Raw genomic sequence first — 20933 nt, 5'->3', positions numbered from 1 at the left:
TTTTTGGACATTTCTATATCTGTAATGACTGACATCCGGTGAAGCCTTCTTCCAGTTTTCTAACACCAATACAAAAGCTGTTATAAAAATGTATAAACATGCTTCTCAAAATAAATTTAATATTTTGACTTAGTGATCCAGCCATAATTTTTTCAATCCTAATTTTAATTTGTATCTGTCCACTGTTTAATGGGGGTTTGGGCTTCCAAGCCATCCTCTTCCATCTTTGTACCATAAAGTGAGCTATTTGCTTCCGTTTAGCAGAGCTGCATGAGGAATATCCCTGCATTTGATTAGTTGGCTTTTAAGGGATTACTCACTCTTCTGGAAAGATGCTGTCCCACATCACATTGCTAAAAATGTGGACTTAATTGGGGTTAAATATTTAAATTGAAGCATTTACCATCAGAGAACATAAGGTTCAGGACTCCTATGTTACATAGATTCTGCACATCATATTGACTTAATGTGCTTATGATGAAGAGCTGTTTTTAAACAACCTTAAATACCATACCCAGAAAGAAATGACTGGCAAACAGAGGTAATTTGGGGTCCCAGTATGTTTTATAACGAAGCCAGTACAATTTTAAAAAGAATAAATTCAAACTACACAAATTGACTTATTTGACTAACAAAACTGAGGAAGATATATGTCAGCTATGTCAAGTCAAATAAAATATACTATTTATACACATATAAAACAATGACTTTCAATTGTTATTCCCCATTTCCAAGCTACTCAAAGAATAAACATCATCACTTTTCATATTCCATTTATTTTATCTGAAAGAATTTACTGAGCAGAATGCTTAGTTGCAGGATTTTACTTTTGTAATCCATCAGGTTACTATATTAAAGTTACTACAAGTTTCTTCCCCAGCGTAGGCATTCTGTATGTGTTTTATTTACATTCTGTCACTTTTTATTTCCTCCTAAACTTTATATGCCCAAGAATGAAACTGTATTGGTGTTATGTAACAACATTTCAAATTTGCAACATACATATTGATTTAGCTGTCCCTTGAACCCACTTCTCTGAAAAAGAAACACATGTATCCAAACAGAAACACATGTATCCATACAGTGTATAGGGAAAGAGTGCAGACATGTAGAAATAAAAGCATTGAAAAATAGTTGTATGGAAGGGTCAAGATGTCTTTCTTTGTTGACAACAACCCCCATGATTTATTAACAGCCATAGGCAGCCAAGATCCTAAGCCTGCCCATAGAAGTTGGTAAGCCAGCGGGAATTAAGGCTAATGTGATTCGAAAAACCCAAAGCAAACAAACCGAAAGGCCTGATAAAGTGCTCCAAATAGAGCCTCTTTGGCAACCCAAATTGAACCATATGACTCAGGTGGACGATTAAACTGTGCGCCGTTTTCTTTCACTAGGTCTATAAAGGCCATAAATTATGTTTGGTCCAGAAAACCATAAGTTATTAGCACCTTCCTTTCCCACTTTTTAGTATCTTATACATTCAGCAACGACTCTTAAGCCATGGTTTTCATTCATTTGTTGACTAAACAATATCCTGGGTGCCTCTTGGTGATCACTCCTTCCAACCTGACCTTATATGACAGCAATTTGAAATGCCCCCCCCTCGCCCCGTGAAAAGGGTAGAGACCGCGAGGTAAGTCATCCAAAGGTGGACGCAACTTGCTTTTATTTACTTATTTATTCGAGGGTCGGCGATGGCCGCGGCTGGACTAGGACGAGGGAAGAGGCGAAAGGGTGCGCGGGTTGTGAGCCACAGCCAAGGGTGGGAGCCCACGGAGAAGGGGGGCAGCAGTCAAGCTCCACCAACTCCGCCCGCCGGACCCCCAAAATGACCAGCCCCCCCCCCCCCACCGCACCCTTGATCGCCTCCCCCTTCCCAGGCCTTTTATCCGCCCGTCCGCCCAGCAGCCCGCGGCTCCCAGACCTCGCGCCATCCGCCTCCTTCCGCGACCCGCTCGGTCGGCGCGCGCAGGCCTAGGGTGGCCCGGCAAAGCCCTAGGCCCGCGAGGACCCCGATCAACCCCTCCGGCCGCGCCCCTCCCCCTTGTATAACGCACCTGCGGCCCCGCCCCCGGCCAAACGCTGAGGCGACGGCGGGCTGGCGAGGCCGGGCGGCTCGGCTCTCGAGGCAGTCACCTTCCCTTCCCCCGCCATTCCTCCCACCCCCCTCGTTCAGCCACGGAGCAGCGGCCGCGCTCCTCAGCCGCCCAGAAATCTAAAGGGGTCCGTCTCCGGCACCACAACCAAATGGCTGAGCCTCCCTGGCCGGCTGCGCAGCCCGCCCATTGGTCCCTTCCCCCCCCGCCGCTGCCGCCACTGGCTGTTGCCCGGAGATCCTCGGCGGCGATTGGCTGAAGCTGCTGCCGCTCTTCCGCGGGGCTGCAGATCCCGCCTCCACCGTGATCAGGTTTGTGTGCGCCGCGGGTGCTGGGGGCTCGAGAACCGAGCGGAGCTGGTTGAGCCTTCAAAGTCCTAAAACGCGCGGCCGTGGGTTCGGGGTTTATTGATTGAATTCCGCCGGCGCGGGAGCCTCTGCAGAGAGAGAGCGCGAGAGATGGAGATGGACAAACGGATTCATTTAGAGCTGCGGAACAGGACGCCCTCTGATGTGAGCATTTGCCAAAAATATCTCTGTCGGTCCATTCTCCTACTTTGTGTGTGTGTGTGTGTGTGCGTTGGGGGTTGAGGCACTTTTTTTTGAGGGAGGGGGAGCCCGGAGGTGTGGGTTTGGGGGTCGGACTGCAAATGAATTGCAAGGTTGGGGGGTTGCAATGCCATCCGAGCATGTTCCGGCTGCCGCCGCCGCCGCTGCTGCCCTTGGTGTGTGACTACCTGTGCGTGTGCTCCCGCGTGTGCGAGTGTGGGTGCGAGAGTGTGCGTGCGAGTGTGCACCCATCGGGGGCCAGCGGGCGCACGCGTCTGGGTCGGAGAGAATGAGGCAAAATGACCCTCTGAGCTCGCTGCTCCCATGACTCTGTCTGGGGGAAAAGATTAACGAGGGAGGAGGAGGAGAGGGGCTGCCTCCTGGATTTAACAACAAAAAGGGGGTTTATATTTTATAAATGAATACCCCCTTCCACCCCCCCCCCTCCCGCGCCTTACCCCTCCCTTTCACTCTCGCTCGCGCACACACAATAAGTTTTGGGCTTTGCGAGTCCGGTTTAGTTTCTGATAAATGTGGGCCGAAGCCCCCGGGGAGAGCGCGTGGGGAGGGGGCTGCAGTGGAGTTGGGAATGGCTCGAGTTTAAAGTGCGTCTTCATTTCTTTGCAGTGATGAGGCGAGAGACGGGGGAGCCATATTTGTAACTTTGTAGTGTTCGTGAACGCGCCCTTTCTCTCCCTCCCTCCCTTTCTCTGCCTCTCTTCCTCTCCTCCTCTTTCTCCCTCACTCTTTCCACCCCACCTTCGGGCCAGATGCTGATATTTCTTCCTTTCCTTCGGAGGGGAGGATAATGGGAAGGAGAGGGGGAGGGATTTTCGAACGTGCAAAGGCACAGATGATCCCCGCGCCTCCCCACCTCGCGCGATCGCTATTGCAAGTTACCCAAAGGCTACGTCCCGGTCCCCCCTCGCCCCTGCTCCTCTCGGATACCAGCCTTCGAACCCCTGGCGACTCCTGGCTGGTCTCTCTCCGGGGTGGGCTCCTCCGCAAGCCATTCGGTGCCTGGCTAATAAATGGTCATGGGAAACTTTGTCAGGACGCAAGCTGCCCGGAACTGGTGCCCGTGGTGGGTATTGGCTGGGTCCAGATTGATGCGGGCATAGCGCACACGCAGCTCCGGGATGGGAGTTTGCCTTCCCGTCGCTGTTATTGATTGGGCAGCGGCGGGAGTAGGGCCGAAGGAAACTTACACGGCAGGGAACTGGGAGCCTCGGCGAAAGCTCACCGCTGAGGAAGTGGAAGGCCAGGGTGGGTTACTCGAACGCTCGTTTTTTTTGTTTTGTTTTTTTTCCCCTGGCTCCCTCTCGCTTTCAAACAGTGTTTTAAGCGAGTTGGCGGCTCTGCGGAGGAGACACCCAGGGTCTGAGACGGAGACGCTGGCCGACTTTTCTACTGGCCCTTTGGGGAACCAGGAGAGCGCGGGAGAGCGAGGGCCGTCGCTCCCGCCTCGGTGGCCGGGGTTCCAGAGTTGGCAGAGCACTGTGTGCTGACCTGTGCCCCCCCCCCCCCAGCTGTTTAAACCCGAATCCCTGGCGAAGACAGGCCTTCCTTCCTCTTTTCTCTAGTTCCTCCCCCAAACCTGAGTGAGACTTTTGAAAACAAGATCCTTTTTGTGCCTCCCCCCATCATAACGCAGCTGTGGACTGTAGACGTGCAGAGCCTGATGGCGCGCAGGGCGGGGAGGGGTGCCCGGCGGAGAAGGCAAGAGTTGCCTCTAACAATTTGCGGGTGGCTTGCCTTTCTCTGGTCGGTTTCATCCCGGCTGGAACCCGGAGCCGGAGTATTTGGGGGCTGGGTGTGGTGATGGGGGAGGGGGCCCGAGCCTCGGTCTTCCCGCGTACTTTCCGGAAGCCCCCTGTGCGGAGGGGGAAGGGCGCCAGGCAGGGGGCCTGGGTCTCCACGGGCGGCTTCAAGTGGGGACTCGGGTCACCCGGCCAAGCCCGTCCACACTGCTGGCCAACTGGCAGCGAGCTCGAAAGCGGGTCGAACCGGCTCTTTAAACTTCCCCGAGTGTGTGCTGGGGGAGGGGAGCGCGCCGAGCTGGGAGTGATTTCTCACGCTTCGCCCCCTTGCCGCCCAGGCTCTCTGCCCACGCGCCTGCCCCGGGCCTCGAGGCCGGGTGGGGCTCCGGGAGTGGAGGGGGCACTTTCTGCACCTTTGGGGAGGAGGGGGAGAAAGCTAGCTAATGAGGGACAAAAGAGGTGGGGGAGGAGGAACTATTTTTTTTAACGTTCTTAAGACAAATAGCTCCCGGGGAGCGCCCCCTGCGCCCCAGCCCGCCGCGCTGCCCCCCGGGGCCCCCACACACCCACCTTCGGAGCCTCTCCCAACTCTGATCCCGGGGCTGGTGGCCACGCCGCGACGCTGAAATAGGATGAGCAGCCATGTTTCCCGGGTCTCGCGCGGCCCGCCCCTCCCCTCCCCCATAGTGCGGCCGGCGCGAGCGCGGGCCCCGAATGCGGGCGCCGGGCTCCCTGCGGGCTCCGGCGGGAGGGCGGCGGGGCCTGGTGCTGGCGAGCCCGGGCGCGGTGGCGTTGGGTTGGCCCCCGGGCGGGCTTTTGGGCTTCCGGAGCTGGTTGGGCCCCCGAGGTGTTTTATTTATTATTTCTTTAACGGCCAGGCCCACCCGAGGCCGAGCCCCAAGGGCGCCGAGGCTTTATTGGGGGGCAGGGGCGGCCGCCAGGGCCCTGTTCGCCTGTGGCACGACTGCCGGGCGCCAGGCTGCCATTTTGTCACCGCGGCTGTTGTCGCTGGGGGGCGGGGGGGAGAGCCTTGCGCCATCACCCCGACGGGCCTGGACGTGGAGGCAGCTTGGGGAGGTGGCCCCCGGGCCCTCAGATGTGCTCTGGGACCCGATGGGTGTTCCTTCCCGGCGCCACGGGCCCGAGGCTTTGCTGGAGCGTCGCAATCGCCGTTGCACTGGGAGGGCGACGATCCTTCGTGCCGGCCCCCCAACCCCCAGGGCGCTCCCTCACCCGCTTCAGCCCTGCACCCTTCCTCCTGAAGCCTTTTAGACGTAGTTAAATGTGGTCCCAGGGACGAGCCGGTCACCCTGGTGTTTGTTCTTTCCTCGGAACTGGTAGGAGGGTGGGGGAAGAAATTGAACATGAGATTTCTGTTTTGGGAGGGGACGCGCACGAAACTCTAGTGGCCCCGAAGGAAGCCAAGGACAGCGGCCGCTTCCCCGGGAGGGGCGGGCGGTCGAGGCGGGGGGGAAACGCCCTCGAGGCTGGGCTGGGGAAGGTAGGTCTTGCTCCGTGTCTCAGGTGGGTGTTGCGGCGCCCTGCAGGGTGAGAGGGGAGCGCCCCTCGCTCTTCTCTGCCCACTTATTTTTTCCCTAGGGGAAGGCAGCTACAGTAGTAAGTGTAACCGTAAACGGAAAAAGGGGAGTAAGGTTTGCTTTTTAAAAAGTAAGTGATGTCTTTCTGCCGACTCCCTTTCTCTGGCTGTTGACTGCAGAGCCAGACAAGGCGTCCTGTAGGTGGCATCTCTCTGGGACTTTTTAAAGCCGATAGGATGCTGATTAAACACCTCACTGGTTAAACTGGTGTCTGCCTAGAGACTAGCTTTCATGGCAGTGCCCAGCAAAGGCTGCCAGTGTGCCAGGTTTAAACTTTGACCTTTGGAATACATCGCATGATGTTTTCCAGTCTGACTTACTGCCTAATTGGGTTCAAGTAGGCTGATGTTAATTCCGGTTTATGCAAGCCAACCAGGAATCCACAGGCAGAAAACTGAGCACTGAGCTCGGGATAGTCACGAGTCAGTTATGTTCTGTTACTGAATTGCTGCTGCTGACCGTAGTTTTAAGTTTGGTGGCCGGGTCCATAGTAAGTCTTGGTTCTGGAACCACACAGACCTGAGTTTGAATTCCCTCTGCCGCAAAGAGGTAAGTTAATCTGCCCCTGTGATCTCAGGCAGATCAGCCTAACCTACCTTTTTGAACTTTGGTTTCCTTACCTGGAAAACGGAAATAATTCTATTCAGTGAGTAAGTGACTAAACTGGCTTGATCTGGCCCTCAGGTGTTCAGTCTGTGATAGTGTTGTTCTCTGAGAGATACTGGGGTGCGATGAGGCACGACTCTGAGCTCCTCTTCGGGTTAGAATAACACTGATAGCTAATGCTTACATCGTACCTGGAAGACATCATGCTGTGCGAGGCACAGTTCTTAGTAGATTATGCATATCAATTAATTTAGTCCCCACAACAGCATTGTAAGGTAGATACTCTTATTATTCTTATGTTACACGTGAGGAAATTGAAGACAGGTTATCACAGCCACTCTGCACTCAACCTCTCCTCTCAGCTGCCTCTCCTAAAGCGCCATTTTTTGTAAAATACCTTAGGGAAGGGCTTTTTTGTTTCTCTGGCTTTGAAACTCAGTCATCTTATGAGAGAGTAAGTTTCCTGTCATTGTAGGTACAAAACTGGAGGGCCTCTTGGGTGAAGATGTTGAGGGAGCTGGTCAGGATCAGAAGCTCTGTGGATTATCTTTTTTTTTTTTTTTAATTAAATTTATTGGGGTGACATTGGTTTAATAGGGTCATATAGGTTTCAGGTGTGGATTTCTGTTACAAGATCTGTATATCGCACTGTGTGCCCACCACCCAAAGTCAGATCATCTTCTGTCATCATATTAGTCCCCCTTTGACCCCGCCGCCCCTTTTAGATTATAATTTTAAGGGGAAAGTCATACAGTTTCTGAGTTTGGTTTAGCATGTCACCTCTGGTTAGGCTGAAGCAAATCTGGCCTTTTAGGTGTTGGGGGGCACATTTGGGGCAGTGAGAAGACAAGCAGGAGCCACTGTTAGGCAGTGGTTTGTATGGGATCTTATATGCAATACACTTGAAATTTTCATTAGTCTCCATCTATAGCCAAAAACTGAACAGAATTGGCATGTCCTTGGTGTCTAGGACTAGTTATACTAATAACACCTCATGGATCATCTGAATTCTCCCAACAAACTCCTTCAGGATAGGCCAAGAATTGTGGCACCCTATCCCTGTTGTAAGAGTGAATCATTGAGGGTGGAGGAGAGGGGGAAACAGTTGGACAGCAGGTGAGCAGCAGAGTTGGGTTCTCCTTCCACTGAAAACCAGAGGCCCTTTAGTTGGACAGTAAGGACTTTGAAAATTATATAGTCCATTGGGTCCCAAACATGGCCCATCACCAGAATCACCTGGGGAACCTGTTTTCTGTACAGCCCATGAGCTAAGAATATTTGTACATATGAACATTGCATTCAATTTGATGATATGGAACATTTAACTTTGAATCCCAGTTAAGCGAAATGTTACTCTCTCCGTGAAAAAGAATTCTGTGTTATACCTTTATTACAAAAATTACACTCATTATGTATTTTTAATTGTATTAATAAAAGAATTGTGGAAATTTGTTTTCTCTGATTATAAAAGTGCCTGTGTGATACTGTCAGTTTTGCCTCTAGGTAAAGTTTACTGTCTGGTCCTTTACAGAAAAAGTTTAGTAATCTCTGGTTTAGTAGACTAGGGGGAGGGACTCTGGGATCTAAAAAATATTAAGCATATGGCAAGCCATTCATATGGTTGGTGCTATAGGGGGCTTTCCAGGTCCTTTATGTCTGCCCTTTAACTAGTTGACACCTAGTGGAAATCAGTCTCAGTCCAAGAACCTGCATTAGAAGATAAATTGTTCTTGTTACCTGTTTAAAACTAAACACCCCTTCTATCCAGAGGGTCTGTGTAACCAGCTAAAATGCTTTATCTCACATACTCAGGATATTTCAAAAGGCTTTTGCATATCTTGTAGTTACATGGTTACTCTTAAATTTTAGATGTCTTCTCAGAGCTAGAGGGAAGGAGCTTTGAACTGCAACGGTTCAAGCTTTGAGGCCTGTGTAAGGTGCCGCAGCTGTGTACCCAGTGGCTGACATCAGACCCTCAGAGCACAGATCATTGAGTACCACAGATAATCCTGGAATCTCTTGTTTGAGCCTGCTGCTCTTACACCATGCATGTTTCCTGGGGAACGAACCAGCAGTAAAGTCGCTTTGGGTTTCAGAGCCCATCTTTCTACCTCTAGCCTCTTGTGCCTGAGCTAATGAACAAAAGGAATGGATGTGAGGTTGGCCAGGCCTGGGGGAGGAGATGTTAAATTGAAGGGACTGAACCCCAGTCTCCATAACTGTGGCCTGTACTCTGAGGATAGCAAACCACAGACTCAGTTCCCTGTCTTAACTGCTGCTGCACCACCAGCCTCTCAAGGTGATTTCCTCTAGACTTACACAATTCTTATTTGTAATACAGGCAACTGATTGAGCTTTGAGGGCTGGTCATCCCAGAGCTTCAGTCCAAATTAATCATACCACGTTGACATAGAAAACTTGGGGCTGTTGGTGATCCGTTATGGAGAGTGTGTAGGATTCTCATCAGGTCTCCCTTCCACTGTGCCTGCCCTCTCTACCTTGGTGTAGCCACTTAGGAAAGGAGCAGAGAACTTGTTGCTGAGTGGTGATGAGCCCTGGTAGAATGAACTTGGCCCAGCTGTTTGGCCAGAATTCTGACTTGGTAAAGAGGAGGCTCATTACGCTGGTGTCCAGAGGGGGCACTCCCATAGATGTTTGCTGTCATGCCCTCCCCTTCCCCACTGTGACCTGTCCACCCCCTGCTGTGGCTAGTTCTCTGGTCTCCTGTAAAGTATCCCCCACCAGTCCCTGTCACCACTGCCTTCCTGCCACAAGTAGAGAAACATGGATCTGACTCTGAATTATATATTTATTATTATAACATTACATTGAAATATAATTTTACAACAAATGATAAACACCCACCAGTGATGTTTTCATTACAGAGATGGAGTCTGGCAGGGATGGAAAATTGTGAAGGCATCTGTTGTTCAGAACTTCTCGTTTAATAAAATTTGTCGAAAGAGATGCACCAAGCACCATGGCCCAGGGCCACCTACCCAGACATGAAAGCCGCTTCCTTGTATAGAACCAGTTGTCCTGATGATATTGGTTCATACAAAGTCTGTAAACGATGAAATGCCTTTGCTCTACCACACCAAGCCCTGTCCTGTGTCTACTGGGTCACACCCTGCAACCCCCATGTTTTCACTCAAATATATTTTGTTTTGGCTCCACCACTGCCCTGATACACTCGTCTATCTGCTCTACCTAATCTTGCTCCAGGCAGCAGATCTAAAAGATCTGCTTGCTTACTATCTTTTACTCTAACGTGGATTAAAGTCAGGCTGTCTTTCCCAGAGGTGTTTGCATTTGGAGATTCCAGTTTGGTGAGGAAATTACCAGAGAGCTATTAGAAACTTGAGTGCTGTTCTCAACTTTGCTATTAACTAACTTGGGCATGTTGTTTGCTGCTTTGGGCCTCTGTTTTCTTCACTCTAAAATGAAGATGTTGAATTAGATTAGTGGCTTTCATACTTTTTGATCTTAATTGTAAGAGAGATGCTTTATACCACTGCCCAGTGTAGATACTTGCATGCCATTTGAAAAACTGACATTGAGCCTCCCTCACTATGTGTCAAACACTTTTTCATTAAAACAAGTGTGCTGGCTTTGACCCATAAATTGATTTCATTAATTGTTAGTATTTAAAGATGAATGTTAAGGTTCCTTCACACTCAAATGTTTTGTGGTTTGATTTGGGGAGATGAGGAAATGTCATTTGTAGCATTGTGACATCTGTCCCCTGAGGGTCAGTAGTGACTTCTGCTTTTAAGCCAGCTTATTTCTGAGTCCCATTTTCTCAAACTGCTCTCCTTTCTTCTGGCTCTTTCACAGCCCAAACTTTTTCATGGCACTAGAGAATTATCCTAAATTCCTACCCTGGATGGATGCCTTCAGGAGTTCCGGATTGTGTCAGTGACTCTAAGCCAAGCATGCTCCTCCAGCCCCTTCTCTCTACCCTCATCACCCATTGCCCTCCATCCTTGGGTACCACACACTGTGCAGGTGGCCTGGGGGCTCCCACATCTATTTACCAGTGTGGAGGAGGAAGGCTGGGGAGAGAGAAGAGTGCCCTCGGCTGCTGCTCCCACCCAGACTGCCTGGGCGGTCATCCTGCCCCCCCCTTCATCCCGCAGTGCCTTCCCTTCCTGTCTGTGTAAAATGACGATGCGATAGTACCTACCACAGCCTGGCACACACTAAGCACTCAATGTATTAATGTTATATGTTGTTGTTATGGTTGGTTTTGCTAGAACACCACATTTGGCATTCACTTACAAATAAATCTTACGGTATCAACAGACACGTTATACGTAAAAAAAGTAGCATTTGTTTCAGTAGGAAATGAGGTTAGAAGCTCAAGCCTCAAACTTGCCAGAAGTTATTTTCCCCCACAAACAATTCACCGGTAAATGTGTTGCCTCTGAACGGGAGTGTAACTCTCCCATCTACGCACTGTGGCGCAGCCCCGCGCTGGGTTCCCGGTGGCTTCTGCTGAGGACAGCGCTGCGACTTGCGGCTCTCCGGGGCAGCTCCTTTTGTCTCTGCCCTCGGCAGCTATTTCAGACTCTTCCCACACTGCCCGCTACCCCCTCAGACCCTTTCTCCCAGCCGCAAGCTCCTCCCTCACAGAGGAAACGGAAACCTCCTGGTTTCCAAAGACATTCCTAGACCAAGTCCACGCCCAGCTCAGCCGTCCGTTGGGTCTCATCCCTGCCTGCCCTCTGGTCCCCTACTTTGTTCTGGGCACCTAACCACTCCTCTCGGATGGATGCTCCTCCAGCGTGGGATGTTCCTCCCACCTTAAAGCGAGAAGCAAACCTCCCTCGATTCTTTGCTCTCATTGTGGCTACTGCCCGTCTCTCCCCTTTTACGTGCAGCGTGTTGAATTGCCTATAGCCCCCTCCGCTCCTCACTTCTCACACCTCAACCCTCTTCAGTCCGGTTTGCTTCCCACACAGCTCCCCAAATCCCAGCAGCCTTCCCTGTCTTCTCTTACGTGACTCCTCAGCAGCATTTATACCCTGACCTTCATGAGGTACATCCCTCCTTGCCTCTTCCCTTTCCCTGGTTTTTCTCCTGTAGCTCTGGCTGCTCCTCAGTCTCTGGCTGCCTTTTGCCTTCATTTGTGCAGCCATGGAGTACTGGACCCAGTTAAGCCTGGGCCCTGGGGCCTCTTCTGTATTCCCTCCCCACGAAGTTTTGTCCTCCCTCGTCAACAGCTGCAGTTTACATCTCTGGCCCTGACCTTTTGGCTAAGCTCAGGACCCACCTGGTGTCTCCACTGAGTATCCCCAAAGCACCCCACATTCAACATGTTCAGCGAGAACCCATGACCTCTGTAACCTCCTCCATCCCCCGCCCAGCATGCACGCATGTGATCTTTCTAGCCATCACAAGTCCTGTCAACTCAAAATATTCTCTACCTCTTGCCAGCTAACCTCCCTGCCTCACAGCCCCCTGGAAGCTATGCTTGGAACCGCAACCAGAATGCTCTTAACAAAACAGATGAAATCGTTACCCTATACTTAAAACGCACCATTGTTCTTAGGATCAAGCCCAGAGTCCTTAGTGAGACCAACGAGGTCCTGCATGGACTGGCCACTGCTGGCCTCTTCCTCTCACCCTTTCCCTTGCCCCCCTCCCGCTGTGCTGGCCTCACTCACTGCCTGTTACTTCTCAGGCCTGGTCCACACTTTACCTGCCACCATCACCTGCTTGGCATCTAACCGTCTTTACCATCTCCATCCTCCAGCCTCCTCAGCTCCAGGTCTGGTTCTTTTGTTAGAAAACTCATAGAGAAATTTCCTTCAAAGTGCTTCAGTTTGTAATTATATATTCCTGAGTGTGAGTGTTTTAATTAGCATCTCTCCGCCTGCTTAGCTGGTAAGCTGCTTGATTTTAAGGACCTGTTTCTGCTTAGCACTGTGTGTCCTCAGAGCTCAGCACTATACTTGGCTTACGGTGGCCATTCTAGACGTGTTGGTTGGAGGAAGGAACCATGGTACTTGCCATGGTGCTCTTGTCATTTTCATCGCCCTCTCTCTGGTGAGCCAAGCACACGGATGCACTAGCGGTTTGGTGCCCTCAGCTCTCCCCTGGGTGGGTGTGAGCTCCTGCCACTGGGCGGGTGGTTCATACCTTCTCAGCCCAGTGTTCCTCAACTTCTTCCAGCTTTTACACCCCATAATAGTGAAAAATTTGATCCTGAGTCCCAGTATGTTTACCATTTAGTTATGGATTATTCATACACTACATATATATATTATATATATATATGTGTGTGTGTGTGTATATATATATATAATAAAACATAACACTAAAAATTAAGGACAAGTTGGAAGATATTAAAAGTCCTAATACTTTCTTCCTGCATCCCAGTGGATTATCTTGGGTGATCTAGTTAGGAGACCACTGCTTTAATCAGTTGCTTATTTTATTTTTAATTTGGTGACAAAAGTTCATGTTATACAGTAAGTGCCTTTACCTTACCAGGCACTCTGTGCTTATTAAGATCTTCCCAGCCCTGGTGTGTGATGGGCAGGAGTGGAGGGCATTCTCAACCCTTCTTTGATAAATGGGAAATCCAATGGTCTGCCTGAGATTCCCAGCAAATCAAGTGTCCGTTTCTGTGTGTCACTCAGCGCTGCGTGGTTAGGCTTTGTGCACGGACCTACCCTAAGCTCCCTCAGATCATCCCTTAGGGTTCAGCCAAGGCCAACCCCTGGGCTGTTCCTGCTAGAGAGGCCCAGAAGTGTGAGGTGAGAGGATTCCATCAGCAGCCCTAGGCTGGTCAGTGGAGGGGCAAAGGTAGGATCCGCTTCAGGCTGCATGAGCAGGGATGGAGGGCCAGAGTGAAGCTGGAAAAGAGGCCTGAGGGTTTGAAGCACCTTAGCAAAGTGGTGCTGGGACCCGACAATCACGGGTGTCTTAGAAGGACTGGTTTTCCTGATCATGCTGCCTCCTGCAGAAGTCATGGGGGGGGGGGGGGGGGACGCCTAGGGAATGGTAGGTTTGAGGCAAGATCCTGTAAAATTAAAGGGATTACTTTCAGGGGCTTGCATCCCAGGGAGGGACTCATCCCATGTTATGTAACCACCAGCACCTTAGCTCTTGGCCTCACCTGCAGGCTCAGATGATGTGACTGGAGGGAGAGTGAAGAGTCCACTTTCACCGACAGGGTCTGTGTGCCCAGTCAGCATCCAGAGTGATACAGGTAGCTACAGGAATGCTACTTGGGTATCTGTATAGCAGATTGAATTTGTTGAATCCAGTTCCTGTGTCTTGGGGCGGGCGGGTGGGGGGGGGGGTGGAGTGGGTCTCAGAAAGGTGGTTGTGTGGGTGGTGGAGAACTCAGCACACAGGGAAAAAAGAGGTGTGGTGAGGGAGGCAAATTGCAACCCCAGTTGTATGTCAGAACCACCAGGGGAGCATTTTAAGAAATTCCCAGGCTTTACCAACTAAGGAATCTTCTCCGAGGGTGGTGCCCAGTCTGTATTTTTAGAAGTCTCTGACCGGGGCTCTGAAGCACAGTTGGGAGCCACCACACTGAGGCAGGTGCAAAACTTCACAGCAGGTGGGAAGAAATAAGCTAAGTGGAAGTAAAAGGAGAGGAAAATGGAGCAAGGAAAACAGGAAATAGGAAAGAAGGGTGCAGGACTTAACCTGCTGGAGGGCAGGGTTCCAGTCCTTGGCCTGGCCCCTGCATACCCCCTCATGGCCACACAATTCACACACATGCACATTCCTGCGCATGACACTTGTAATTTTTCATGTACCTGTATCTCATGAGGTTGCTGCTGGAGTGTTGAGTGGAATTTATTGAGCAAGCCTGGACTTGGCCCCTCTGTGATTTCCAGGAGATTGAGAGGCAAGCCAGTGGGCCTCTTGTAAGGAGGGTACCTCAGGGCCAAACATGTACTGTGCAGTGCCCAGCAATACAGAGCTCCACTGCTTGAAGAAATCTGGCAGGTACCCTCTTTGAGCCTCAGTTGCCTCATCTGTAAAATGGTGACTAACAATAATAATATCTGCTTCCCAGGGGGTATCATTAGGACCGAAAGAAATGAGGTTTGTGCCAGGTGTGTACTGTGGACAGCCCCTGAAGGTTAATACATTTAACCAGCCCAGACTTGAACAAGCTGTTTGGACAGGGGAGCCAACCTGTCTAAAAGGAGGCCCCTTACTAGGTGTCTGAGCTTGTAGATGGTGGGAGCAGTTCTGGGAGAGCTGTCTTTACCTGCCCCAGGAGGAGGCCTCACTTGAGCTGCTAACGCAGGTAGGAGGGGGCAGGAGGAGTCCCAGGGGGAACAGAGCCCCCATATTTTGAGGTGGGGCTGGAGCAACATCAGCCTAGCTGCAGACTTCCCATCGTGGGGTTGGGGTTAGGGGTTCTCTGCCTGGCTAGCCATTTCTGGAGCAGTCACTCTGTGCCTGTAATCCTTCCTGCCTCTTAGCTTACCTCCTGGCTGCAGAACTCAGTCTGCCCCTCCCAGGCCTTTGTCTTTCATTCAAACAGCTCCTGAGAGGTCTCCTCCAGGAAGTCAAGAAAGGGAGCAAATTGTGTCTTTCTACATCTACATTTGAAGTTGTAGAAGTCCCAGGACTTCAGGTGATTCTGAAGTCCCAGGACTGCAGCATTCTGTCAGCTAATTCTCGTAGCACATTCCTGGGGTGTGCACTGTGGCTTCCCTCCCCATTGGGTTGGTCAGTGTCTCTTCATCCGCCCTCTGGAGGGCAGTGAGGAGGGCTTGCAGAGCCCAGCATAGCTCCCTTGTAGCTGGGTGCATCAGGAAGGCTTTGTGATGACGTCATCTGGTTTCCAGCCTCCAGCTTGGCTGCCTGTGGGAAGGATCTGTCTGTTCTGGCACGGGGGCCTGTTCCATAGGGAGGCCCAGGAACTGGCCATCACATTCACCCAGGGCATTCCTTCCACTTCTGTACATCTCCCTTTCCTCATGGAATTTTGGGTGCACCCTGGGTGTGGCCTGGGGAGAGTGGGCAGGCATGTACTTTAGCAGAGCTCCCCAGCTGTCTCTGGTAGGCCTGACGAGGCCTATCTGCAGAGGTTGGCCTGCTGCCATAATGATTGGTTCTGCTGCTTTTAGCCCCCATCCAGTTTGCGGCTCTGTTGCAGACATGCCCTTATGTGTTTTGATTAAGAGAGCTGGTGTGTCAGCACGTTTAGGTGTGGTCTGTGAGACTGGGGAGGGTTCTTCAGAGTACGGTCATCCAGGATTGCTGTTTGGGGCGGAGGTAGAGGAGCAGGCCTGGGAGCTGAAATGGAATACTCTCCTCATATAAGCGAAAGGGTACTTGGTTCAGGGCAGGCAGCTGGCCTTTGTAGATAGACGCTCAGGAGTCTTCCCTCAGTTCCGGTGGCCAGTGTGGTCATTGTCGGGAACCACCACAGGGGAGGGTTAGATGTGAGAGTGAAAAATGCACCTTTGAGTTTGACCAGTGGCTATAGACTCCGCAAGGTCTGGATCTGGTCCGAAAGGTGCCCACTGAGCTGGAAACCAGGCCTGTATGGGCTTAACAGCCACAGGTGTCACCCGGTGAGCAGCATGGCCTGTTGGTATTTGATGTGAGCCTGAGTTATGAGGGTAGTTTCTGCAGATAGAAAATACTGTGTGTGGAGGGGTTCATTCTCACGTAAGGCACACTTCGAGTTATTGCATTTCACACAGATACTGCGCTCTTCACAAATTGAAGGTTTGTGGCAACCCTGCATTGAGCAAGTCTATAGGTGCCATTTTCCCAACAGGCTCTTAGCATTTTTTAGCAATAGAGTATATGTATTTTAGTTAAGGTATACACTTTTTTTTTTTTTTGGCATATAATGGTATCACACACTTAATAGACTATAGCATAGTGTAAATATAACTTTTATATAACTGGGAAACCAAAAAATTCATGTGACTCACTTGATTGTGATATTTGCTTTATTGAAGTTGTCTGAAACTGAACTCGCAATATCTCCAAGGTGTGCCTGTATTGATTGTATGCCTGCTGTGTGCCTGGTTCTGTTCTCTGCATTCTGTGTTGGAGTAGATGAGCACATCATCTATACTGCCCACGTGGGACTAACGTTCCATTGAGGGAGACAGTCAGTAAGCCAATCAAAGGCATATTGCTGGTGTTGTAGATCTGTGAAGACAAATAAAGCTGTGTGAAAGGGGGTGGGTGATCCAGGAAGGCTTCCCTGAGGAGGTGGCATTTGAGCAAAAACTGAAGTAACCTACATTGGACTACTGGCCCCCATGAGCCAGAACCTCAAGTATGTATCTGATCAGTAAGTACCTATGAATCACCTGCTGATGAGCAAACTGAGGCGAAGTGAGGTTAAGATGCAAATTCATGAGGTGATTAGTAGGAAAGATGAAATGATACAAAAGAGGGACAAAATATAACTGGCCAATATTCTGCTCACAACCTTGGGTATTTCCCCTGGCCAGCTGACCCTCTGTCTTTTCATCCCAGAATGTGTTTTATTATCCTTGAGACTCACACTCTGAAAAATTTTTACTTCCAGATTGCATTTATTAACAATAATAGATTTGTTTTCTCATTTATGGCTGAGTGTGTTGGGGGTTGCGGGCAGAAATGTTAAACACATCTGTAACTGCCAGTCAGCCCTCCAGGCCAGGGCTTAATCACATGGAGTTGGTCTTTTGCCTCCCTAGGCAGAGATATGGCCCAATTTTCGTAACCACAGGCTCTTGCTACCTGTCACAGTGGGATTTCCATTGGTCTTTTTGAAATGACAGAGCTTCGTGGAGGGGCCCCCATTGCTACTTTGGATTCTGTCTGGTCCAGGCCCTCCCTCCTAGTTTGAGGGTCCAGGTGCCTTTGGATGGGCTAGGAAGAATGTGCCAATGCCTCTGACCAAAGATGGTGAGGCAGGACTCAGGGCCCCCAGGGTTTATTTGAGGAGCTGAGAAGCCCACAGTTAGTTCAGGTCACAAATCCAGCCCTGACCCACCTCTTCCAAGGAAAAGGGTGAGCCTTAATTGGCTGATAGTTTTCATCCAGAAGCAGGTGTCCTGCATGAATTTGAAAGGAGCTTCTGGTGAAGTAAGACTCTGTTAATTAGCCTGTTAGGGAACCAGCTTCCCAGTATTATGGGGGCTGAATAATTGGATGCCTACTCTTCTGCTTTGAGCTTCTGAAGGGAAGGCACTAGATTTTTATCTTTTTACTAAATATTGAGGAAAAGTAGTATACATTTTGTTTATTTTTAACTATTGAATGTCTGTGTGCCAGACATGCTATTTATTTTTATTTAATCAATACAGAAATACTACAAAATGAGTGGGATTATTCCCACTTTAACAGATGAGGGAACGGAGGCTCAGAAAGCTAGTTCAGTAATTAGCGTAAGGTCAAATAGTACTGAGGAGCTGTGCTTGTGTGCAAAGCCACATCATTGACCAGAGCTATGCACGGAGCCTCGAATCTTCACTTTGACCTTCTGCCTTCTCCCTGACGCTTTGGGGCTGCTGAGAATATGGAAATACTCTCGTCTCCTGACTTCCATTTCTTTTCTCTCTCATAAAATCTGCTGCATTTGTTTCCCTAGGAAAGCGGAACAGATGATGCCAAAATTTCTGAGTTTTAAAAATGTTTTATTGTGCAGCACATAGAATATATATTAAAGAAAACAAAATAAATGTGAGGTCCAATGATTTTTCTCCTTTAGATTTTTCCCCCTTTGAATGATTATTTTACATGGTCAGGGTAAATCCCCGTGAAATCCACTTTTCGTGTTCCTGCCCTTGCCTTTCTGTGCCAGGGCCTTAATGAATATGTCTGGGTTTCCTCTTAGACTCTGACTTGCTTTGTACACGAGGGCTTGTAAACACAGGTGAGAAGGATGCCCAGGGTGCCTCAGATACTAAAGAGGGTCTGAAAAGTGGGAGAAGGCCAAATCGTTTTCCAGTTAAAGTAGGGTAAGGCATAATTAGGGACTGATGTGCTGCCTCAAAACCAGCAGCGGTGTATTCTGACCTGTGAGAAAAGAGTCATGGTTGTAGAGCAGGCATGGTAATGCTGTGTGCTTTGCCTGGAGTACCTTGCTGCCCTTGCCTTCAGCAAGACCCCCTTCTGGGACAGGAGCTTATTGAGCCCCTACTGTAAGTCTTGCATCATGCTAGGTTGTTAAAAGCATTACTTTTTTGTTCCTTGAGAACACCCCTAAGGTGTAGGTATGGCCACCCATTTCCAGATGGGGAATAGCCTGCCTTCAAGGCACACTGAACTAACTGTGCCTGTGTATTGTAGCAGTTTCTTCTGCTTGTCCCTTGCAGACTGGACACTGGGGGCAGGGGGCAAGGATACCTTTATTATTGATCCCATTGTCTGGTGCACTGACAGGCATAGCTGGATGTCTTAATAAATATAAATTTAAAGATTAAAAACAATTTTGAGCTCTAGCCAATTTGGCTCAGTGCTTAGAGCATCGGCCCATGGACTGAAGGGTCCTGGGTTCAATTCTGGCCAAGGGCACGTTACCTCAGTTGCAAGCTCAGTTGCCCCGGTCAAAGCGTGCGCAGGAGGCAACCAACCTATGAGTCTCTCTCACGTTGATGTTTCTCTCTCCCACTCTCTCTGAAAAGCAATGGGGAAAATATCCTTGGGTAAGGATTAAAATAAAATTTTTTTTTGGCATTTGGTAGGTTCTGGAGTAGCATTTATTGAGTGAGTGGAGGTGAAGTAACTTACCCACATAGGTACAGTGGTGAGTCCATTAAATTGGAGGACTCCAGCCCTAGCTGGTTTCCTCAGTGGTTAGAGTGTCGGCCTGCAGGCTGAAGGGTCCCAGGTTTGATTCTGGCCGAGAGCACATATCTCTGTTGCAGGCTCGATCTCCCACCCTGGTCAGGGTGCATGTGGGAGGCAGCCAATTGATGTGTCCCTCTCACATCGAAGTTTCTCTGTCTCTCTCTTCCACTCTCTCTCTGGAAAGCAATGGAAAAAATAACCTTGGGTGAGATTTAAAAATAAAATAAAATAAATTGGAGGACTTCAAGGCTCTATGACTGCCGCCCTTGTAGGTCAGAAATGAGATCTGATTCCAGCTTATCTGTATTATAGAATTAGTAGAGCAAAAGACTGGAAGCAACCCAAATATTCATCAGTAAGGGGCTGGTCAAGAAAAATGATGGCACATCCACACAGTGGAACACAATACAAATAAGAAGCATTTTTATTTATTTTAAAACCATAAGAGGATGGTTTTTGTGTACTATATCACACAAACTCCAGGGGAAAAGGCAAGGCAAAGATCAGTACAAAATATGCTTGTTTGGGTAAAAAGGAGAAAAATAAGATTCTGAATTTGTGTTTTTTTATATGTTTTTTTTATTAATTTTAGAGAGAGTAAAGGAGAAAGGAGAGAGAGAGAGAGAGACATCATCGATCAGCTGCCTCCTGCACACTCCCTACTCGGGATCAAGCCTGCAACCCAGGCAAGAGCCCTGTCCCAGAATCCAACCGTGATCTCCTGGTTCATGGGTCAACACTCAACCACTGAGCCATGCCAGCTGGGCCTGAATTTATTTTTATGTGTGTAAACAGACCCTGGTGAGATGGTTAACTGGATGGGATAGGAGGGAGAATTAACTGTTTATTTTATACTTTTTGATTTTGAAACCATGAAAATGAAAGTGTTACTTTTTAAAACAAATTTTTCTAAATAACAGAAGTTACTTTGGGCCAGTTGTTCTACTTATCTGGGCAATTGGATTAGATCAAAGCTTCATGTGGAGTGAAATGTTGCATACATTGTGACTCTGGCTTTTGTATGCTTTTCCAGGGCCCCTGACCCTGTTCTGGGATGGTATATAGTCCCGTCCATTGGTGGCTGGGACCTGGATTAGCTCAGGCTGTTTGAGAAGGGCTGGAGTGGCCTGGAGAACGAGGAACCTTCTACAGCGGTGTCAGGCCTTGTTCCTGTCCCCATTCCTGGAGTTTATCCTATGAGAACCCTGCCCTGATGTGACCCAGTTGGTTCTTCCTCCAAAGTGAAGGATTACAGTGAAGAGAGACTGTTCTGGAGCATTCTGGCAAACTGCAATTTCATAGGAAGAAAAAAAATGGCAGAATGTTTTCCCAGATTATTTTTAATGCTTTTTAGTTCAGCAAACATTTGTTGAGAGCTACATGCAAGGCAGTGGGGGAGTCAGAGCTGCATAACACCTCGTCTCTGCTCTCTGGGAGCAAAGCCTTGGGTAAGAAACTCGCTTGTAAAAATTCTTCCCCCGTCCCCTCTAGGATAGCAGTTTACCTCTTCTGGTCCCACAGAGACCATGGGAGTAGTAG

General features: G+C 49.4%; 1 protein-coding gene across 1 annotated transcript in view; it reads left to right on the top strand.

Moving 5' to 3' along the window:
• The first annotated feature begins 2527 nt into the window (after positions 1-2527).
• The window catches only part of ANP32A (acidic nuclear phosphoprotein 32 family member A), a 38766-nt gene continuing 20360 nt past the window's right edge, over positions 2528-20933 (top strand). Inside the window, exon 1 of the mRNA XM_081147929.1 lies at positions 2528-2608. Coding sequence (XP_081004055.1) covers positions 2555-2608 — 54 coding nt within the window. The 5' untranslated portion in view covers positions 2528-2554. The remainder of the gene's footprint in view (positions 2609-20933) is intronic.

This window comes from Miniopterus schreibersii (genome assembly GCF_964146895.1).
Source record: "Miniopterus schreibersii genome assembly, chromosome: 1".
NCBI lineage: Eukaryota > Metazoa > Chordata > Mammalia > Chiroptera > Miniopteridae > Miniopterus > Miniopterus schreibersii.
The sequence above is the reverse complement of the archived record's forward strand: the minus strand, read 5'-3'. Positions and strand labels throughout refer to the sequence as shown.